This window comes from Aotus nancymaae, unplaced genomic scaffold (genome assembly GCF_030222135.1).
Source record: "Aotus nancymaae isolate 86718 unplaced genomic scaffold, 86718_ANA_hifiasm-v0.15.2.pri h1tg000033l, whole genome shotgun sequence".
Lineage (NCBI taxonomy): Eukaryota > Metazoa > Chordata > Mammalia > Primates > Aotidae > Aotus > Aotus nancymaae.
The window spans coordinates 45,336,171-45,353,375 of record NW_026988447.1 but is presented as its reverse complement, the minus strand read 5'-3'; the positions used below and the strand labels follow the sequence as shown (position 1 = coordinate 45,353,375).

General features: G+C 36.7%; 1 protein-coding gene across 2 annotated transcripts in view; it reads right to left on the bottom strand.

Moving 5' to 3' along the window:
* Nucleotides 1–900: 900 nt before the first annotated feature.
* TNIP3 (TNFAIP3 interacting protein 3) overlaps nucleotides 901–17,205 on the bottom strand; it is a 107,296-nt gene continuing 90,991 nt past the window's right edge. For both annotated transcript variants that reach the window (XM_012473073.2, XM_064383910.1), the window contains 4 exons: nucleotides 12,990–13,040; nucleotides 12,045–12,143; nucleotides 8,844–8,904; nucleotides 901–1,318 (listed from right to left, as the gene is read on the bottom strand). In XM_012473073.2, coding sequence (XP_012328496.2) covers nucleotides 1,287–1,318; nucleotides 8,844–8,904; nucleotides 12,045–12,143; nucleotides 12,990–13,040 — 243 coding nt within the window. In that variant the 3' untranslated portion in view covers nucleotides 901–1,286. The remainder of the gene's footprint in view (nucleotides 1,319–8,843; nucleotides 8,905–12,044; nucleotides 12,144–12,989; nucleotides 13,041–17,205) is intronic.

Below are 17,205 nucleotides of genomic sequence, written 5' to 3'. Positions count from 1 at the left end.
TCTTAGCACAGTTCTTATTGAATGGATAAACTTAATACTTCTAAATCTGCTTAATCTTGAGAGTTCTGTCACATCACTATAAGATTTAATTGCAATAAAATTTTAATACATTCGATTTTCATTTTAATTGGCTTGAGAAGTCAGAATTATGTTTTTCATTAATAATTACTCAAATCCATAGGAAGGAAAAACAGATTTAACTGTAAATCCCTATGTCTGAAATACTTCTGTAAATATATATAGCAACAGCCTAACCATATAGTCATCACAATCCCATCAGGACTTTGTCTTCCATTTTTAGGGGTGGGAGATACTGTGGAATAGGGGGTTGGGGGGACCAAGTCTTTCTCACTTCATTTCCCAGGCTGGAGTGCAGTGACGATCTCACTGCAACCTCCACCTCCCAGGGTTCAAGTGATCCTCCCGCCTCAAGCCTCCTGAGTAGCTGAGATTATAGGCGTGTGCCTTGATCCTGGCTAATTTTATAGTAGAGACGGGGTTTCACCATGCTAACCAAGCGAACTCCTGGCCTCAAGCAATCTGCCCACCTTAGGCTCCCAAAGTGCTGGGATTACAGGCATGAGCCACCACACCCAGCCCAAGACTTTATTTTTCATAATCAATTCCTGTGAAGCAGGCTCATAATTTTTCATCTTAAAGAAATGATCTGTTTAAGGAATAGCTTCCAATGTACCGTTTTATTCAGATTGAACCACTTATTTAACTTAAAGAGGTATATATACTTCTTCAATTCTATGTTTCGGTTCACTGAGCTCAACAATATCTAGTCAAATGGCTAAAGAACTAAGCTGCTGTAGAAAAAGAATGGGAGCAATGTTAAAAATTTACAACTGCAGAAATTTTTACCCCAGGAAACACACACACACACACACACACACACACACACACACACACTTTAATCAACATACAATATCCCTACACCAAACATTGAGTTGCTTAAATCATAGAATCATCTTTGTGGGTCCAAGAGCAATATGCTGAAGAGAGTTTCAGAGAGTCATGCATCATCCATCTGCCAAGTCTCATTTCAAGGAAACTGGAAGTTGTATTTGGTTGTATAATAACTGGCTCCTCAGAGTTGATCAGGATCTCAGCTGTCAGAAGCCTTTTCCTGTATGCATGCCAAAGGGAAACATGACTAGGCACAAATAACGCGATAGATGATGTGACCTTGGGGCAGAAACAAGCCACAGTACAAACAAAGAAGAGGGTCCTCAGCCACGGCTCCCCTCTTGCCTGTTGTCCCTCTCTGTTAGTGTGTGCTTCTACTGATTGACTTTCTTTTTTGAGGAGAAACCTGTAAAAAACAGTAGGAAAATATTTTAGATTAAAAATTAACATTTCATTTCTCTTCTTCTGGCTTAAAGCTAACATAACATTCCAGGATGGCAAAAAAAAAAAAAAAAAAAAAAAAAGAGTTATGTTATATTCATGAGCTCCCCACAAGTTTACACTGAGAAATCAGGAAGCGGGAAATGGAGGGTTATTATTTTAAGCTTTGACATATGCTTATCATTTTGTAAAATCAGTAGTGGTCTCATTCTAATTATGCCTGAAGAGGAATGCTCTATACTAATTCTCATTCTTGCTGGCATTTTGGTGGCTTGGGCATATGAAAGTAAGTCATATATATGACTTAGATTAGGTTCAGTACTTACCCCAGAGAAAGATAACTTGCCACATATGATCTTTTAAGATATGGTACTGGGTACATTATTGCTAAAGCTATAGAAAATACATAGAATGATTTGTTGGTGTATAATGAAGACCAGTATGAAAAATCTGGAGTATTTTAATAGGATCAGGATAGAATGCCACAAATGAATACTATATGAAAGACAAAGTCGAAGTTTACTCATCGCAACAGGAAAAATTAATCATAGAAATGCCAAGAAACAAAGCGTTATCCTTATTCGTGATAACTTAAAAATATGCTGAATGTTTTATACTTGTTGACCTGCATTTGGTATACCAAAGACATGCTAAACTAACATTTTGGTAACAAAAAAGCAAATAGGAAGATAATAAGTTACTTTTCCAGGCTGAAAAATTATGTTGCTGAAGACTGTGGTCATTATGTTAAAAAGATATCTAATTGTTGAGATCATAAATTTGAACCCTGAAGCATAAATTCATTGATCTAAACAATCTGAAGTTAACATTTAATCCATTAATGATACTTCTCCCTAGGTATCTTAAATATTTTAAAATTAACTCCTTTGCAATTTGTACAGTGCTCTTGTGAAACAGGTATAGAATAAAGGATCAATAGCCTCATACTTTAGATAGAGAGAGGCTGTGGCCCATTGGATAATCCACAGCAGAATGGAAATCTGAACAAAAACAAAGATAGGTCTTTAATTTCTTCAAGGGAAGGCAGTATTCCCCTATATGTACAGTGAAGGTGGGAGGAAACTTCTGTCCTAAGACTTGGCTCCACAGCTACAATGACAAGGGAAGAGAAACTTCACAAGGGAATCTTGGGTCCCTACAGTCCTAGAGTTGGCTTTGCCTTATTGGCTGGTGAAGAACTCCACTCACAAACTGTGCACTTGATTATTTATTAATGTTACTTTCTCTGCCTTTGTGTTCACAAGAGTTCAGGTTAAACAGCGTGATGCTGAACTGATCTGAATACAGCCCAGAGACGTTGGTGGCAGAGGCCCAGTCTTTATTCCACATCAAGGATTAGCTGAATCTGAAGCTCATGTGGTCTTAAGGGCTAAATGGGCTAAATGGTCATAATGAGCTAAAGGATGAGCTGGCTCTGCTCTCTGCTTGCCCAGTCACCTCTAAGAATGTGCACAGTTAGGCATGGCCAGTAAGACAACTCAGGAAGAAAATGTTCTTTCCAGTTGAGATGCAATATATGTGTATTGTTTCCCTTCTAATAGATTTTTATCTTCCATTTAAGACTGTAATTTTATTTACCTGGTGGAATTGTGGCTATTCCAGACTTATTATGTGCATGTTTTTGGTCTAGGATCTGTCTGTCTGTCTATCTATCTATCTATCTATCTATCTGTTTAGTATTTGCTTATAAAATCCAAATTTGAATGGAAACATATTTACTACCAGTATTTTCATTTATATATAGACTTTTATATTTTATTTAATATTTCCTTACAAGCTAACCATTATATGTTAATAGTATTATAATATGGGTAACAAAACATTTCTGTTGCAATTAAAAATAATTAGAAACAGGCATAAAATTATCAATTGCTAAATGTTGATTAATCATCTGTATTGACCACTCAGAAAATAGTTAAGAAAGAAATGAATTTTAAAAAGAAAAACATTCTTAATACTTTATCCATCTTTATTTTAAATTATTCTAAGCACTATCTCTAAATTTCTTCTGTTTATTACACTTCTTAAGTATCATTTACTATTTACAGGGGTTTCTTTGTTTTTTCACAGTGACAGGAAAAAATAAAGTTCAATTTTCAAAAAAATTCAACTAATCCAGCCATTTTGCTAACATAATAATTATCTGTAATGCCGAGATATAAAGGCAGTTATAAAAAGACATAAACTGAGAAATAAAGATACAGTTTTGGCTTTCAGAACAGCACCATCAGAATGTGTTTTAATAAAGTACATGCAAGCTGTAATACAGTTATATTTTACTTAATATATAGCTAAGAAAAGTTCATATTTCTTAGTGATTACAATTTGGGCTTTAGAGTCAGACTGCCTAGGCTTGCCTATGTCCTTGTCAATAACTAGTTGTATGGACTTGGATGAGTTACATTAATTCTCTGTGCCTCAGTTTTCACATTTATGAAACAAGGACATTAGTACTGTTTCATAAGGGTGCCATTAAGTTGTGATAAGGTAATAGCTATAAAGCACCTAAAATAATTTCTGGCATATGCCTGGTGTTATGAGTTGAATTGTGTCTCCCTCAAAAGATGTATTTCTGCCCTAAATCCTGGAACCTGTGAATGTAAGCTTTTTTTGGGTCTGATTACATCTTAACCCTGTAATCAGGTTAAGAAGGGGTCATACTGGATTAAGGTGGGCCTTAATCAACTATGACTGGTGTATGTGAAAGAAGAGGAAAATTTGGACACAGAAGGAAGATGGCCATGTGAAGACTGAGGCAGAGATGGCAGTGATGCTGCCACTAGTCAAGGAATTCCTGGAGCTACCGGAAGCTAAAAGAGGCAAGGAAGTCTCCTCCCCTAGAGGATTTGGAGGGAGCTTGACCTGCCAACACCTTGATTTTTGGATATCTAACCTCCAGAGCTGTGAAAAAAAAAAAGGTTTTTCTATTTTAAGCCACCCAGTTTGTGGTATTTTGTTATGGCAATCCTAGGAGACACATCCTGTAAGTATTCATTTAATTGGTTGTTATTAGACATTAGTAAAAGCTAATTGTAGTATTTAGGCTTTGATCTTCTATATTGTAAAGAAATAATTTCACATGCCTACATTTCATGCCTCTCTAGATACATTAAGAATCCAGCTCTGGCTCATTAGACAAAGCCTAACTCTACACTTTGTGAAAAATTTGGAAGGTACAGAAGTGACTAGCACACAAGGCAATCAGAAACCATAGCTTTTTGACATTTCAGAAAGGAAGAAGCAAACAACATGCTTTTCAAGATTATACTAACTCTGTTATGCCATAATTGTTCTAGAAACATGGAAGTCATTTTGCATCTCATTCTGATAACAGATGAAACAAGATGAAAATGTTCTTTGTAAAACCACATTTTTAAACAAAAATTGTAACCCATTAATAACTGTGGACTTCAGTGTATTTTAAACACCATTATTTAATGCTATGCAGAGAGAAAGCGAGTCTCACATGTCTTGAAATCATTCAAAACCCTTCAATTAAAATCTTTAGTTTTGGAAAGAAGGGTTGATTTTCAATGTGTCTTCAAAGCATTCTAAAATAACCACAGACAGTAACTAAGAGCAAAGCTGGAAATGAGTTGACTGGAAGGCTGTGTGACATGGAACTCAGCACTTATCACCCTCAGTCCCTAGTCAGGAAACCCTTCATTGGGGTCCCTACATTACAGAGGACTCTGCTCTGGCCCTCGTCCAGCCATACCCTTCCTCACAGTGTGAGCAACCCTTCTTTCAGAACAAGGTCCTGGCACCCAAATGCACACCCCCAAAGTTGCTGCCCAAGTGATTCTGGGCCTGCTTCCAAGACTCGTGTGGTCCTCTTTCCAGCCTGAAGGCTGGCAAAAGAGTGCTGTTTGTAGAGTGGTGAGGGGTGTATGGACAAGGTTGGGATGTGCCAGCTGGGCAGTCTTCAAGTCTGCACTCAAGAGTCCTTATGGTGGGAAGGTGGGGAGAGAAAGTGGAGGGTCCCAGGCCGGCCAGGGCTTAGGTCTCTCTGTGCCACCACGTCCTGTCACAGACTGGTTTTGAATCTGAGCATTGTAAATTGTATTTTGGTTTTCCATGCATGTTTATCAAGGTAGGAGGATAGGTTGTACTTTAACAGTTGATTCATAAGATTTACACATATAGAATGTAGCTCTCCACTTATTCTTGCTCTAGGCCCCAGAAATGTTAGAGGAGGATTTGGTAGTATCATTTAAATTTAATCACTCATTGTCTGCCATATCTTTTAAAATGTATGAAGTTACTTCTTTCTTTCTTTCTTTTTTTTTTTTTTTTGAGATAGAGTCTTGCTTTGTCACCCAGGCTTGAGCACCGTGGCGTGATTTCGGCTTATTACAACCTCAGTCTCCTGGGCTAATGCTATCCTCCTACCTCAGCCTCCCAAGTAGCTGAGACTATAGGCACATGCCACTATGCCTGGCTAATTTTTGTATTTTTTGTAGAGACGGTTTTACCATGTTGCCCAGGCTGGTCTTGAATTCCTGGGCTCAAGAAATCTGCCTGCCTTGGCCTCCCAAAGATCTGGGATTATAGGCATGCGCCACCATGCCTGGCCTTAAACCAGTGATTTCTTAATCATCAATACCACAAAATTATTTTATCAGAATTCTGAGCAATTCAGTTACACCAACAGATTAAAAGGACCTTTTTAATTAAATAAATCCCAAACCAGCAAAAACCACTAGTTAAATTAAATAATGACATATACATCATTTGTGACAAAAGTGATTTCAGAGTTCTTGCCAACTCTTATGACATGGCTTGAGCTATGAAATGCATCATCTGTGGAGGCTCGTAAAGGAGCCATAGGAATCCCAAACAGGTAGATTTTTGAGTAAGAAATTTTTTGATGGTGCTTTAACCATGATCAGCCCTCTTCCCTGCTGCAGGCCAGCCATAGTTAGCACAGAGCTGTGTTGGTATGGAGCAAAATAGGTTTCAAATGATAACATACCCCTGGCAAGGTTCCACCAGGGCTGTCCATGCACAGATTAGTTCATAACATATTTATTATACACTTAATCTTATATAGTACTGTGCCTGGTACTTGTGATACTCTAAATGTCAAATGAGTAGCATGCTGTGAGTTCATATGAAGATGAGATTATTGAGGGTTAAATGCTAGTCATATTATTATCTATATTAGAGCCCCATTCTCATTTTTATATCTATAATTTTAGAAAATTTTAATAAGGTGAAAGGGGCACAGTAAGGGGAGCACTGTACTATGTAATTGAAGACACAGGTTTTAGAATCCTATATGTTTAATCATCTAATCCCATGCTAAATTTTATTAACTGTGTGATTTAGACATGTTACTTAAATTCTCTAAGCCTCAGTTTCCTAGTGTGTAAAATAGTGCAAAAACAAAACCTATGTTATAGCATTGTGAAGATTAAAATCAACAACGCTTTAAAAACAGGCTGGGTGTGATGGCTCACAACTGAAATTTCAGCACTTTGGGAGCCCAAGGCGGGAGGATCACTTGAAGCCAGGAGTTTGAGACCAGCCTGGGCAACAGGCTGGGGACGGAGCAAGACTCCATCTGAACAAAAATACAAAAATAAAAATAAAAATTAGCTGGGTGTGGTGGTTCATGCCTGTAGCCCTAGCTACTCATGGGGCTGAGGTGTGATGATTTCTTGAGTCTAGGAGTTCAAGGGTAAAGTAAGCTTTAACCACACCACTGCACTACTCCAGCCTGAGTGAAAGAGTGAGACTATCTCAGAAAACAAAACAAAACGTAGGTTACTACATCATAGAGATTCTTTTGTTGTAGTTTTACATCTGTAGACACAATTACACGTATGTTTATACATCACAAAGCTCACTACATTTTTCCTAGGTAGACAAAAATGAGTAAGACTCACATACTGACTAAAAAATTTCATTATTGCACATTCTATTTAGTTTCTAAATGTCATCACAATTTATTTCTATTTTATGTAATCATTAGCTTCTGTAATATTGGTCCAGGAAGAATCCAATAATGATATACAAATGACCTTATGGTATTATTAAATTCCGTACTAAGTAATTGTATTTTCTAGTGATTAAACTCCAATTGAGAAAGAAAATATCTTTAATAGTCATTTCGAAGCAATATAAAATGGAAAATTATAATTGGGTAGTAATTCTGCTATTATACAATAATAGTTTTTAAAATTGCAGGTATTATGCAATACTCATTCTGGTTAACGGTATGCCTTTCTAATAAAATAACTCCATCATGGTTGGAACTCAAGAACCTCATTAAAACCACTGATTATATTTGTAGTAGACAGCAAAGAAAAAATAGTCCTATAGTGTTTTGATAAATACCTGGACATTTTATTATGGAGTTCTCACATTTCATAGTTATTTTCTATGATGCTGCTATAATCTATGGCCTTGGGCCCTCCTAGTGCTGCTGTGTACAACTGTCCAGATTGTGTCGTAGAACGTCAGCAGGCTGCATTCACATAGCCTACCGTGATGAGCCCATTAACTTGTAAAGTTCACAACCTGCAAAACTACATGTGATATCCCTGCCTCCATTTACGGTCCATAACAGACTCCTTGTATTAAACACCAGATTTCTATGATCTCAGTTCTGACTTCAAATGAGATCAAATTTCAAGAATGGCCTGAAATTAGACTATAGCTCATCTTCAGAATTTTTAAATAGATTCAAAGCTCTGAACATTAACCAGTTGGAGTCCCAGGTGTGTGTTATATGAGACTTTAAACATGTAGCAGACATGTCTAACTTTTGATTATGTATATGTGATGAGACTAGGAGTGGGATTTTGATTATAGCTCAGCTTATACAGCCCGCTTCTGAGTGGCCTCCCGAGACCATAGAAACAGACTCTAGAAAGAAAAAAGAAAATGTTAAACCAATGAAAAATCAGATTAAAAAAATACTCTTAGTTGTGAGTACTTCATCAGTGACTTTAGTTTTTCCCAGCATACTTTGAGGTGGGCGTGTGGGCAACCCTGGCCTAAACTAAGAGGTCTGCCTTGTAGTCTGACATTTACTCATAAGGGAACACAGTTCTGAGCCTTTGGTTTCCTCTGTCTGTCTGCCAGTGACATTTAAAACATCTGTCTAGCAAACTCAACCTGGAATAGTGGGTGTGCTTTGTAGTACAATTGCAGAGCTTTGTTGTTGTTATAATACCGCTCTGCTTACAGTTTTCATTTCTAACCCCAGATGGAATTCTGACTCTGAGACCGAAAAAGGAACAGAAGCCAGAATTGAGGTTCATGTATTTCTGCATTTGCACATTTTCTTTGTCTTAAGGAGTTCAATTTAACCCCAGGTGCATCAAATTAAAATTATGTATATAACACAACTTTATAGTAAGTCCTCCCAAGTACGAATGAATGTATATTGAGTAAACATCCCAGAAAGATCCCATTAAGATGTAAACATGAAAGAATGCTCAATACAGCTGTGGTCTTACCATTTGCCTTGTGTTGTACATCTGGCGGAAGCTGGTCAAGAGCATACCACTGATAGTCTGGCTGTGTGGAACAATAAAACATTATTATAGCAATATGGACTTCAAACCAAACATAGTGGCACGTCAAAAATACAATTAGGTTGTATGGTTTTTATTAAGCAGGCAACACAAAAGTAATTTCTATCCAAGCCTATTGCAAACCTCGCTCATCCTGCTTACCCCCCACTCACTGCCATCATCTCTCCCTACCCCCTCTTAAATCCACTCTGTTTGGCCAGAATTTCTACCACTTCGAGGTTGTGACATGTTTTCTTTCTTTCTTTCTTTCTTTCTCTTTCTTTCTTTCTTTCTTTTTTTTTTTGAAACAGATGTGTTTTGAATATCTGCAGAAGTATAAACACTTGTAAAACTTACTACAGCCCATCAATAAAATAAAGCAACTTACCATCAACAAATACTCTTTTTGAGACCCTCACACTAGAAGCAATGAGAAGGCCAGGGAAAAAAAAGTTTAATACAAATTTTCTAATGGTTTAAGGAAGAAATCTAAGCTCTTAAATGGGGATGTGGCATTGATAGAAGTTCAGGATGCTGAAGAAGGGCAAATCTTTCCCTTTTTGCTATTCCGAAGAACCAATTCAGCAGAACCTATGCTCTAAAGAGCTCATACAGTTTAGTCTACAGAGATGAGATTTTTCTCTTGGGATTTTCTCCTAGGTTTACACCAGTTAAGAACAGCTAGATGTTGAATGTCGAACAAATGGCATTGAATAAATAATAAACCCATACACCTAAATTATCAAGATAGCTCCAAGGCCAGCACCTCTGTACTTAACCCCCAGGAATACAGCAATCTCAGCTTTACCTGCTAACAAAGCATGTCTGTCTTTCTGCTCTGAATGCTCACCTCTGCCTCCTACTTCTCCACAAGACACAGAGAATATAGATTTTTTTTTGTTCTGTAATTCAGTTATCTCCTAAAAATAACTTGAGGAAAATTTTTCTAACATGAGCCGACAGGGACCATTTACAAGTCACTAGAAGTAGCCCAGAAAGTTCACTTACTCAACAAGACACTGAGAAATGCTGGTTTTAGTACAGTTTGACCCCAGTGTACCCCCACTCTACACACCTAGGCTTTTGGCTCCTCTGGCCCATGAAAAAACTAGAAGAGGAAATGAGATCACCTCTGTTTTTTATCTTCTTGTTTATTTTTATATGTCTCAAATAACACGTAGGATAAGTGACATGAGCCCCAGTTTTATATTCCAGGAGGGTTGCCAAAAGAAGGTAAATATCCCGTAATGTTACTAACACTATTGCCTGTGACTTAATTCAGCCTTCAATATAGGCAAGAAGCATGAAATGTTATTTTTATTTTCTTTTATTTGAGAAATAGTATTGCTCTGTTGCCCAGGCTGCAGTGCAGTGGTGTGATCTCGGCTCATTGCAACCTCTGCCTCCCAGGTTCAAGCTATTCTCCTACCTCCCGAGTAGCTGGGATTATAAGCGCACACTATCACTCCTAGCTAATTTTTGTATTTTTAGTAGAGATGGGGTTTCACCATGTTGGTCAGGCTAGTCTCGAACTCCTGACCTTGTGATTCACCTGCCTTGGACTCCCAAAGTGCTAGTATTACAGGCGTGAGCCACTGCATCCAGTGAAATGTTATTTTTAAATTAATTTTGAGGATTTGGTTGTAAATTCTACTGTTATACTGAGATTTTTTTCATCTGAATTCTGCTGGAAAATGTAGGTCATTCTACATGGCTTAGAGTCCTTTTTCAAATATAGGCCTTTACTTGGTGACAATGTATGTGATCTGGACTGCCTTACCTTTTTTAATTGACAGGGAATGTTTGAGGAGCTGTAGTAGGTGAATTCCTTCTTTCCATAAACAGAGATTTGACTGAAACAATCATTTGTACTCCTAGGTAAATTTGAATGACTGATTGGTTTTATAGTTAACCTCTCATAAGAATATGTCTCCAACCCCCCAACCTGTAGAAGCCAACTCCTATATGATGATTCACTCCTAGAGTAAATTTCTCTTTATGTTTCTCACAATCTGAGTTGACTTCCACATTCTTGAAAAAAAAATTTTTGAATGTTATTGACAAAAACTTAAAAGTAAGCAAACAGGTAAAGAAAAAAAAATGGGGGAGGGAGAGCAGACAAAACTAGCAACCAGCAATAACACAAAAAGACCCCAATTCTCAGCAGCGTGCTATGTCATACCAGGGTCAAATAAGAGATGCTCATTAAATCCTCACATCCTTCTGCCACCCAAAGAGTCATTATCTCCTCCCTTGGGAAAAGGGCTTTGAGTCACACTCAGACAAAAGTATGAGAGCTTTCAGGAAGCCAAGAGAATTGTGCTCTCTGTAAGCATTCTGCTAGGAAAATCCCAGTTAAAGATCTTAGATTCTTTGCACCACAAGAAACACAATTAATCAAACCTAAAGGGTGGGAGGATTTGTCTGAATAAATAAAAAATGCAGAAAAATGCATGTTTTTCTTTTTCATACATAAAAGTTCTATCTATGTTGGCAAAATAGGGGGTAGAGGAGGGTGGGTGGAATACACTATTGAGAAGGAAAGGAAGGCTGCTTTGGGTCTGACTTATTCAGGTTGACGGTCCAAATCAATTCCCCTCACAAATAATTGCTTAGCTGTGCATTTCATTTTGTCTGGGAAGACACAGTCATGGAGAACAATTTAAGTGGGTCACTTTTTCTTGGATCCTTTAAGAAAATCCTTTCAATTAGAAAATGCCAAAAACTATTTTGCACATATATAGCAATATCCATGGTAGTTCAATATAAATTTACAACTGAAAAAAAGCATCTCATTCTTTTTTGATTTGCCATACCCGCTTTCCTTTATACGTAAAATGTCCTTGGGGTAGAATGAGGTATGCCAATTGAAAATGACCTATCTAAAATGTTATATGTTGTTCAAGGAATTATACCCTAGTTTGATACCTTTCAGTTAATTTATTCATATCTATGTGTCCTGTGGATTCAGTGTCCCAAAGATAATTCTAGTGTACTTTGACCACTCCAACTTTGTAAGTTAGAGGCTGAGAGAAAACAGAGGCTCTTGCTGTAGATAATATAATGTGCTTAAATTCCAGAGATGCACATAGTTTCTACCAAAACAATACACTGAGCACTTATTCCAAACGCACTTTTACTTACTGGGTGCTCCTGTTGCTTCTGCACAGTCCCAGGGCCGGTTGGTACCCATGAATCTTGCAGGTGGAAAACCAAGCCGCAGTTACAGGTTGAGAAATACATCTGAGGAGAACAAAGCTGTAAGTTAACTGCCAGTGGGAGAGACTGGGGAGTCGCACTGAAATTGCTTTATACAAAAAGCTTGGTTTCAATCTTAAGGGTCGCCCTAATCTGGCATAATTATAACTAAAAGGAGTAAACATGTAAACAGGTTGAAAGGCCTTGGTGGTGCCTAAGCACTGTCTAGACTCAGGACTGATACAGATGAGGCTCACAGGTCAAGGTCAAGTTTTAACCAAGGTGAAATTATAATCATTTCTTCATTTTGAAGAAATTAGACACACTTGAAAAGTATATAGAGTTAACTTTATGTTTTTAAGTTATCTTTACTGAGGGTCCTCAATGAAGAAAATCTATCCATTGAGTCATAAAACAGATTTTCTTAAATTGTAGCCAGAGAAAACTAAAGTCCAGAAAGAAAATTAGGAATTAAGACAAATAATATTCATTTTTTAAAGCTACTAGAGAACCCATGGGATAGAATGCTTCAGTGCTCAAGAAGACATGTTATTTTTTCAAAAGAGGCAGTATTTGATTTAGTTTTCTACTGTTAATTATGTGAGGCATTGCATGAAATAACAACAAAACATATTTCCCAGGTGGGTCTAAGGAGCACAAAGTCTTGTGCTACTGGTAACATGTTCTGTAAAGCATACGGTTCTCATGAGTGTTAGGTTGAAAGGCTTTGGTGGTGCCTAAGCATGTCTATCCATTGATGGTTTAGTCAGTAATGAAAAGCATGGGTTGTTGCAGGCCACCTATAGCAGAGCTTGAATATGTCTTGAATTGGGACAAAGAGAAATGCTGTACATGGGAGTCAATGTATGGGTGAAAATTGGCTCAACATACCTGTTTCAATTGCTTTTCTAGTTTTTCTTTCTCCATCTGACAAGCTTTTATCTAAAGACAAAATGAAGGCATTTGTTAATCAAGACAAACTCAAATCATTAGTTCCAAAGCCACTCTTGCCCTATTCAAGTGTGAGGCATTGACAGCAGCAATATCAACGAAAACAGTCACAGCTTAGTTTTTCCAGATATGCACTGATTCTATCTTAAAATTCTGAATGGAAGTTTGGAAAATTTGATAGTTTTAAATTGTTATTACAGTGTTCTGAGTCCATTACAATTCTGTTTTAGATAGATCTATTTAGATACAGATATAGGAACAATTTTCATTGCTTACTGGATGACACTGGAATTGTGAACCTGACATTCAAAGGCTGCCACAATAAATTTTAGAAGATATATGCACTTAATCCATGTCAGGAACTGATCTAAATCCTTTATATACAATAACTCACTGAATCCTCCCAATCCCTCTGTGTGATACTTAACATTATCTCAATTTTATAGGTGAGAACACTTAGACATAAGATGCTGAGTAACTTGTTCAAAGTCACACTGCTATATTCTATGGCTTCTCACTACTTAAGCCCCAGCCTCATACCTACCCTGGGTTCCCTTAACATAAGACACACTTAGAGAAAGCTGGTTTTTCTTTGACTATTTAGTCACATCATTGTCATTCCTATACCCCATGTCCTACATTCCCATAAGGCATGGTCAAATATTCCCTCCTGAATGATACCTTTCTGAATCCCACTCATCAGACTTATTCTGTCCTCTCATATAGTGTTGTACATTTACTGTGTGAGTTTTTAGACCAATGTGCACTATTTACAGGCAATTCTTGCTACTTGTGGTAGTCATATTCCATAAGGTTGCCGCAGACACTGAATTAGTGAATATTGAACCACCGCTATTAGGAGAAATGTAGGGTTAAGCTACTGTTAGCCTCTTGTCACATTTGTGTCAACGGAGCAATACATACCTTGTTTCACCTGTGTTTCCAATTAAAGACAACTTATTTAATATGTATTATTGATTTATTAACACTGAACTCATGGTCAAGGGTACTATAACACGCCTTAATGAGGCTTCTCTAACACATATTTTCGCTGTAAAGCACATCACAGCCTTCTCGTGCTTAGGAATACCAGAGAGCATGTCATCATTTACATGCAGGCCATTCTAAACCATGAAATCACTAACGAAAAGCACATAAATGCAGCAAACATGGCACTAAATAGACCACAAAAAGGACACTACGAATGTGTGTATATGAGGTAACAACTTTGCTGCTCTGCTTATATGTAAGGATGTACCACAAAGCACCAAGAGTATTGATTTGGGGTTGACAAATGGATTTTAGTGAGTAGGGAAATTCACATATGCAGAATTTGCAAGTGATGAGGATAGACAGTACATGTATCTATTACTATATTGTGAGTTCTTTAATAGCAAGAACAGTTTTCATTTTCTCGCAGCATATAGCAGAATGCCTTGCAAAAAGAAAGCATCAAAATTAGATTACGAAGAACTGAAAGGAGCATGCTAATTATGCAACTAAATGAAACTAATAAACATGCCCCCTCTTCTAATAGACTAAAATAATTTATAAAATACCTCTGAGCCATGACTTGACTTGAGCTAAATGTTTTTTAAAGGGTTTTCTGTTTTTTCTTTTCTTTTCTTTTGAGACAGAATCCTGCTTTGTCACCCAGGCTGGAGTGCAGTAGCCCGATCTTGACTCACTGCGACCTCCGCCTGCCAGGTTCAAGTGATTCTCTTGCCTCAGCCTCCTGAGTAGCTGAGATTACAGGTGCATGCCACCGTGCCAGGCTAATTTTTGTATTTTTAGTAGAGACAAGGTTTCACCATGTTGGCCAGGCTGGTCTTGACTCTTGACCTCAGGCGATCCGCCTGCCTCGGCCTCCCAAAATGATGGGATTACAAACGTGAGCCACCATGCCCGGACTGCTTTTTTCTTTTTTTCACTTAACATTGAGAAAACTTTGTGAAGTCATAAGGTAAATTTCATTGTCTAATTTTACAGGCAGGTATACTGAAAGAGGTTAGGTAACTTATTTTTTAGAGAGAGGTTTTAGAGTAGTAAGAAACATTATAGAGATCATCTGGTTCGACTTCGTCATTTTACAGACGAAGAAAGGGAAGCATAGAAAAGTTAAATAACTTGTTCAAGTTTACCACCAATGGAGTATTAGAGCAGACAGCAACACCAAGTCTTTTTCCCCTGAATTCCTCCTATTTCTAAGTACCCTAAGGATCTTTCACTTTACCACATTGCTTATTTTACCATTGTCACTGGCTTAACACATCCTCAGTGACAGAATGAATACATTCTGGTAAGAAAGCAACTCATGACAGAATGATTTGACCTAAAAATTTCTCTGAAAGTCCACTTGAACAACAAACAATATATTCAACTAAGGTAATGTCAGTTCTTTTTTAAATATCATAGCATTTAATCTGCTGTTAGTACATTTAATATAGATCATCAAACCATCTACTACATCTCTGTGTGAATTCAATCGTTCTCCCACTGAATAAATGAGACTTTAGAAAAAGTGATTGGGCTTTCATTATTTTAAAGAAAAAATTTCATAATTTTAAGCTATCACTTTAGATATCATTAAGATTATCCTTTAGGTTCTAGGCACAATTATACCATACTGTATTTAAAAAATACATTTATTTTGTTGATACCAATCAACTTTATAGGTGACACAAGAAAGAGCTTGTAGATCGTAGTATATAACATTAAATAGAAAGATATATGTTCCTAATCAGACTAAAGTTTCTGCAAGGGCAAGGACATTGCTAATCTATTACCAATCTTAATATAGTAGAATAAATAAAATTATTTAATTATATATAATTTATCATATATAAAATAATTTTTATTTTTTAAAAATTGTTTAAAAATTAAAATTATTTTACTTGATGTTTTGCTGGCAGCAAGTAAAACAATTTGTACAGTGACTGACAACTTAAAAGAAATTAGGGTAGCTGGGCATATAACAAATAAAATGAAATGAACATTTTTTTTTTAACCAAGATTAATTGGACCATTGTCTTACCTATTGTACTAATTTTTTGTTATGTTGCCTGAATTACTTTCATAAAATTATTTGATTTGTTTGCTACTATTTTATTTTTTCTTACAGAGAAAATGGTTCTACAAAATAATTTTTTTCTTGTAAAATTAGGAATTTCAAGTTAATCTTAAAAAATCAGAGATAAAATAAAATTTAATTGACAATCCACCTTTGTTTTTGGAAGAAAATGATGAATAACTGCTGAAAATTTTTTTCTATGACTAAGTATCTTGAAGCTAAGAGCTGCCACAGCATTCCCATAACAATTTCCTATTTATTTAAAAGCATTGCCCAGGTGCAGTAGCTCACGCCTGTACTCTTAGCATTTTGGGAGGCGGAGGTGGGTGGATCACGAGGTTAGGAGTTCGAGACCAGCCTGGTCTATAAGGTGAAATCATGTTTCTACTAAAAAGTGGCACGTGCCTGTAGTCCCAGCTGCTCAGGAGGCTAAGGCAGGAGAATCGATTGAACCCAGGAGGCAGAGGTTGCAATGAACTGGGATCGCACCACTGCACTCCAGCCTAGGAGACAGAGTGAAACTCTCTCTCTCTCAAAAAAAAAAAAAAAAAAAAAAGTAATGCAGTATTTTATAAGATAAATAAATGTTGCAGTTTGTTTTTTTAAGGCAAAATTATGTGAGCTACATTTTCCTTCATTAACATCATTATTTACCCGTTGTGGCAACTTCCTGAGTCTACTTTAATATATTCAATTACATTTAGTATGCTTACATTTAATATATTCTATTTTAATAAACTGGTGACCATTATCTGGCTTCCTTGAAAGTACTCCAGTTACATTACATCTGGGAACCACTCAAAAAAATCCTCTGTCTCACATGTAAGTGACATTTAGAAATATGTATGTTTTTGGCAGACAGGAACATTCCAACATAGCCCTTCAAAGAAAATGACAAGAATTTTAAAAACTACTTCACTTTATTTGAGTACTAGGTAGTTCAAATCCCATTCTAACAAGATAAATATTATGAGAAAAAGATCAAAAGGACTGTATTTTATAAAAGACTTTGGAATCCAATTTCTTGGGTAATTCCTTAATATACTTAAGTCAAAAGAAATTTCCAGTCATTTTCATCTCTTTACA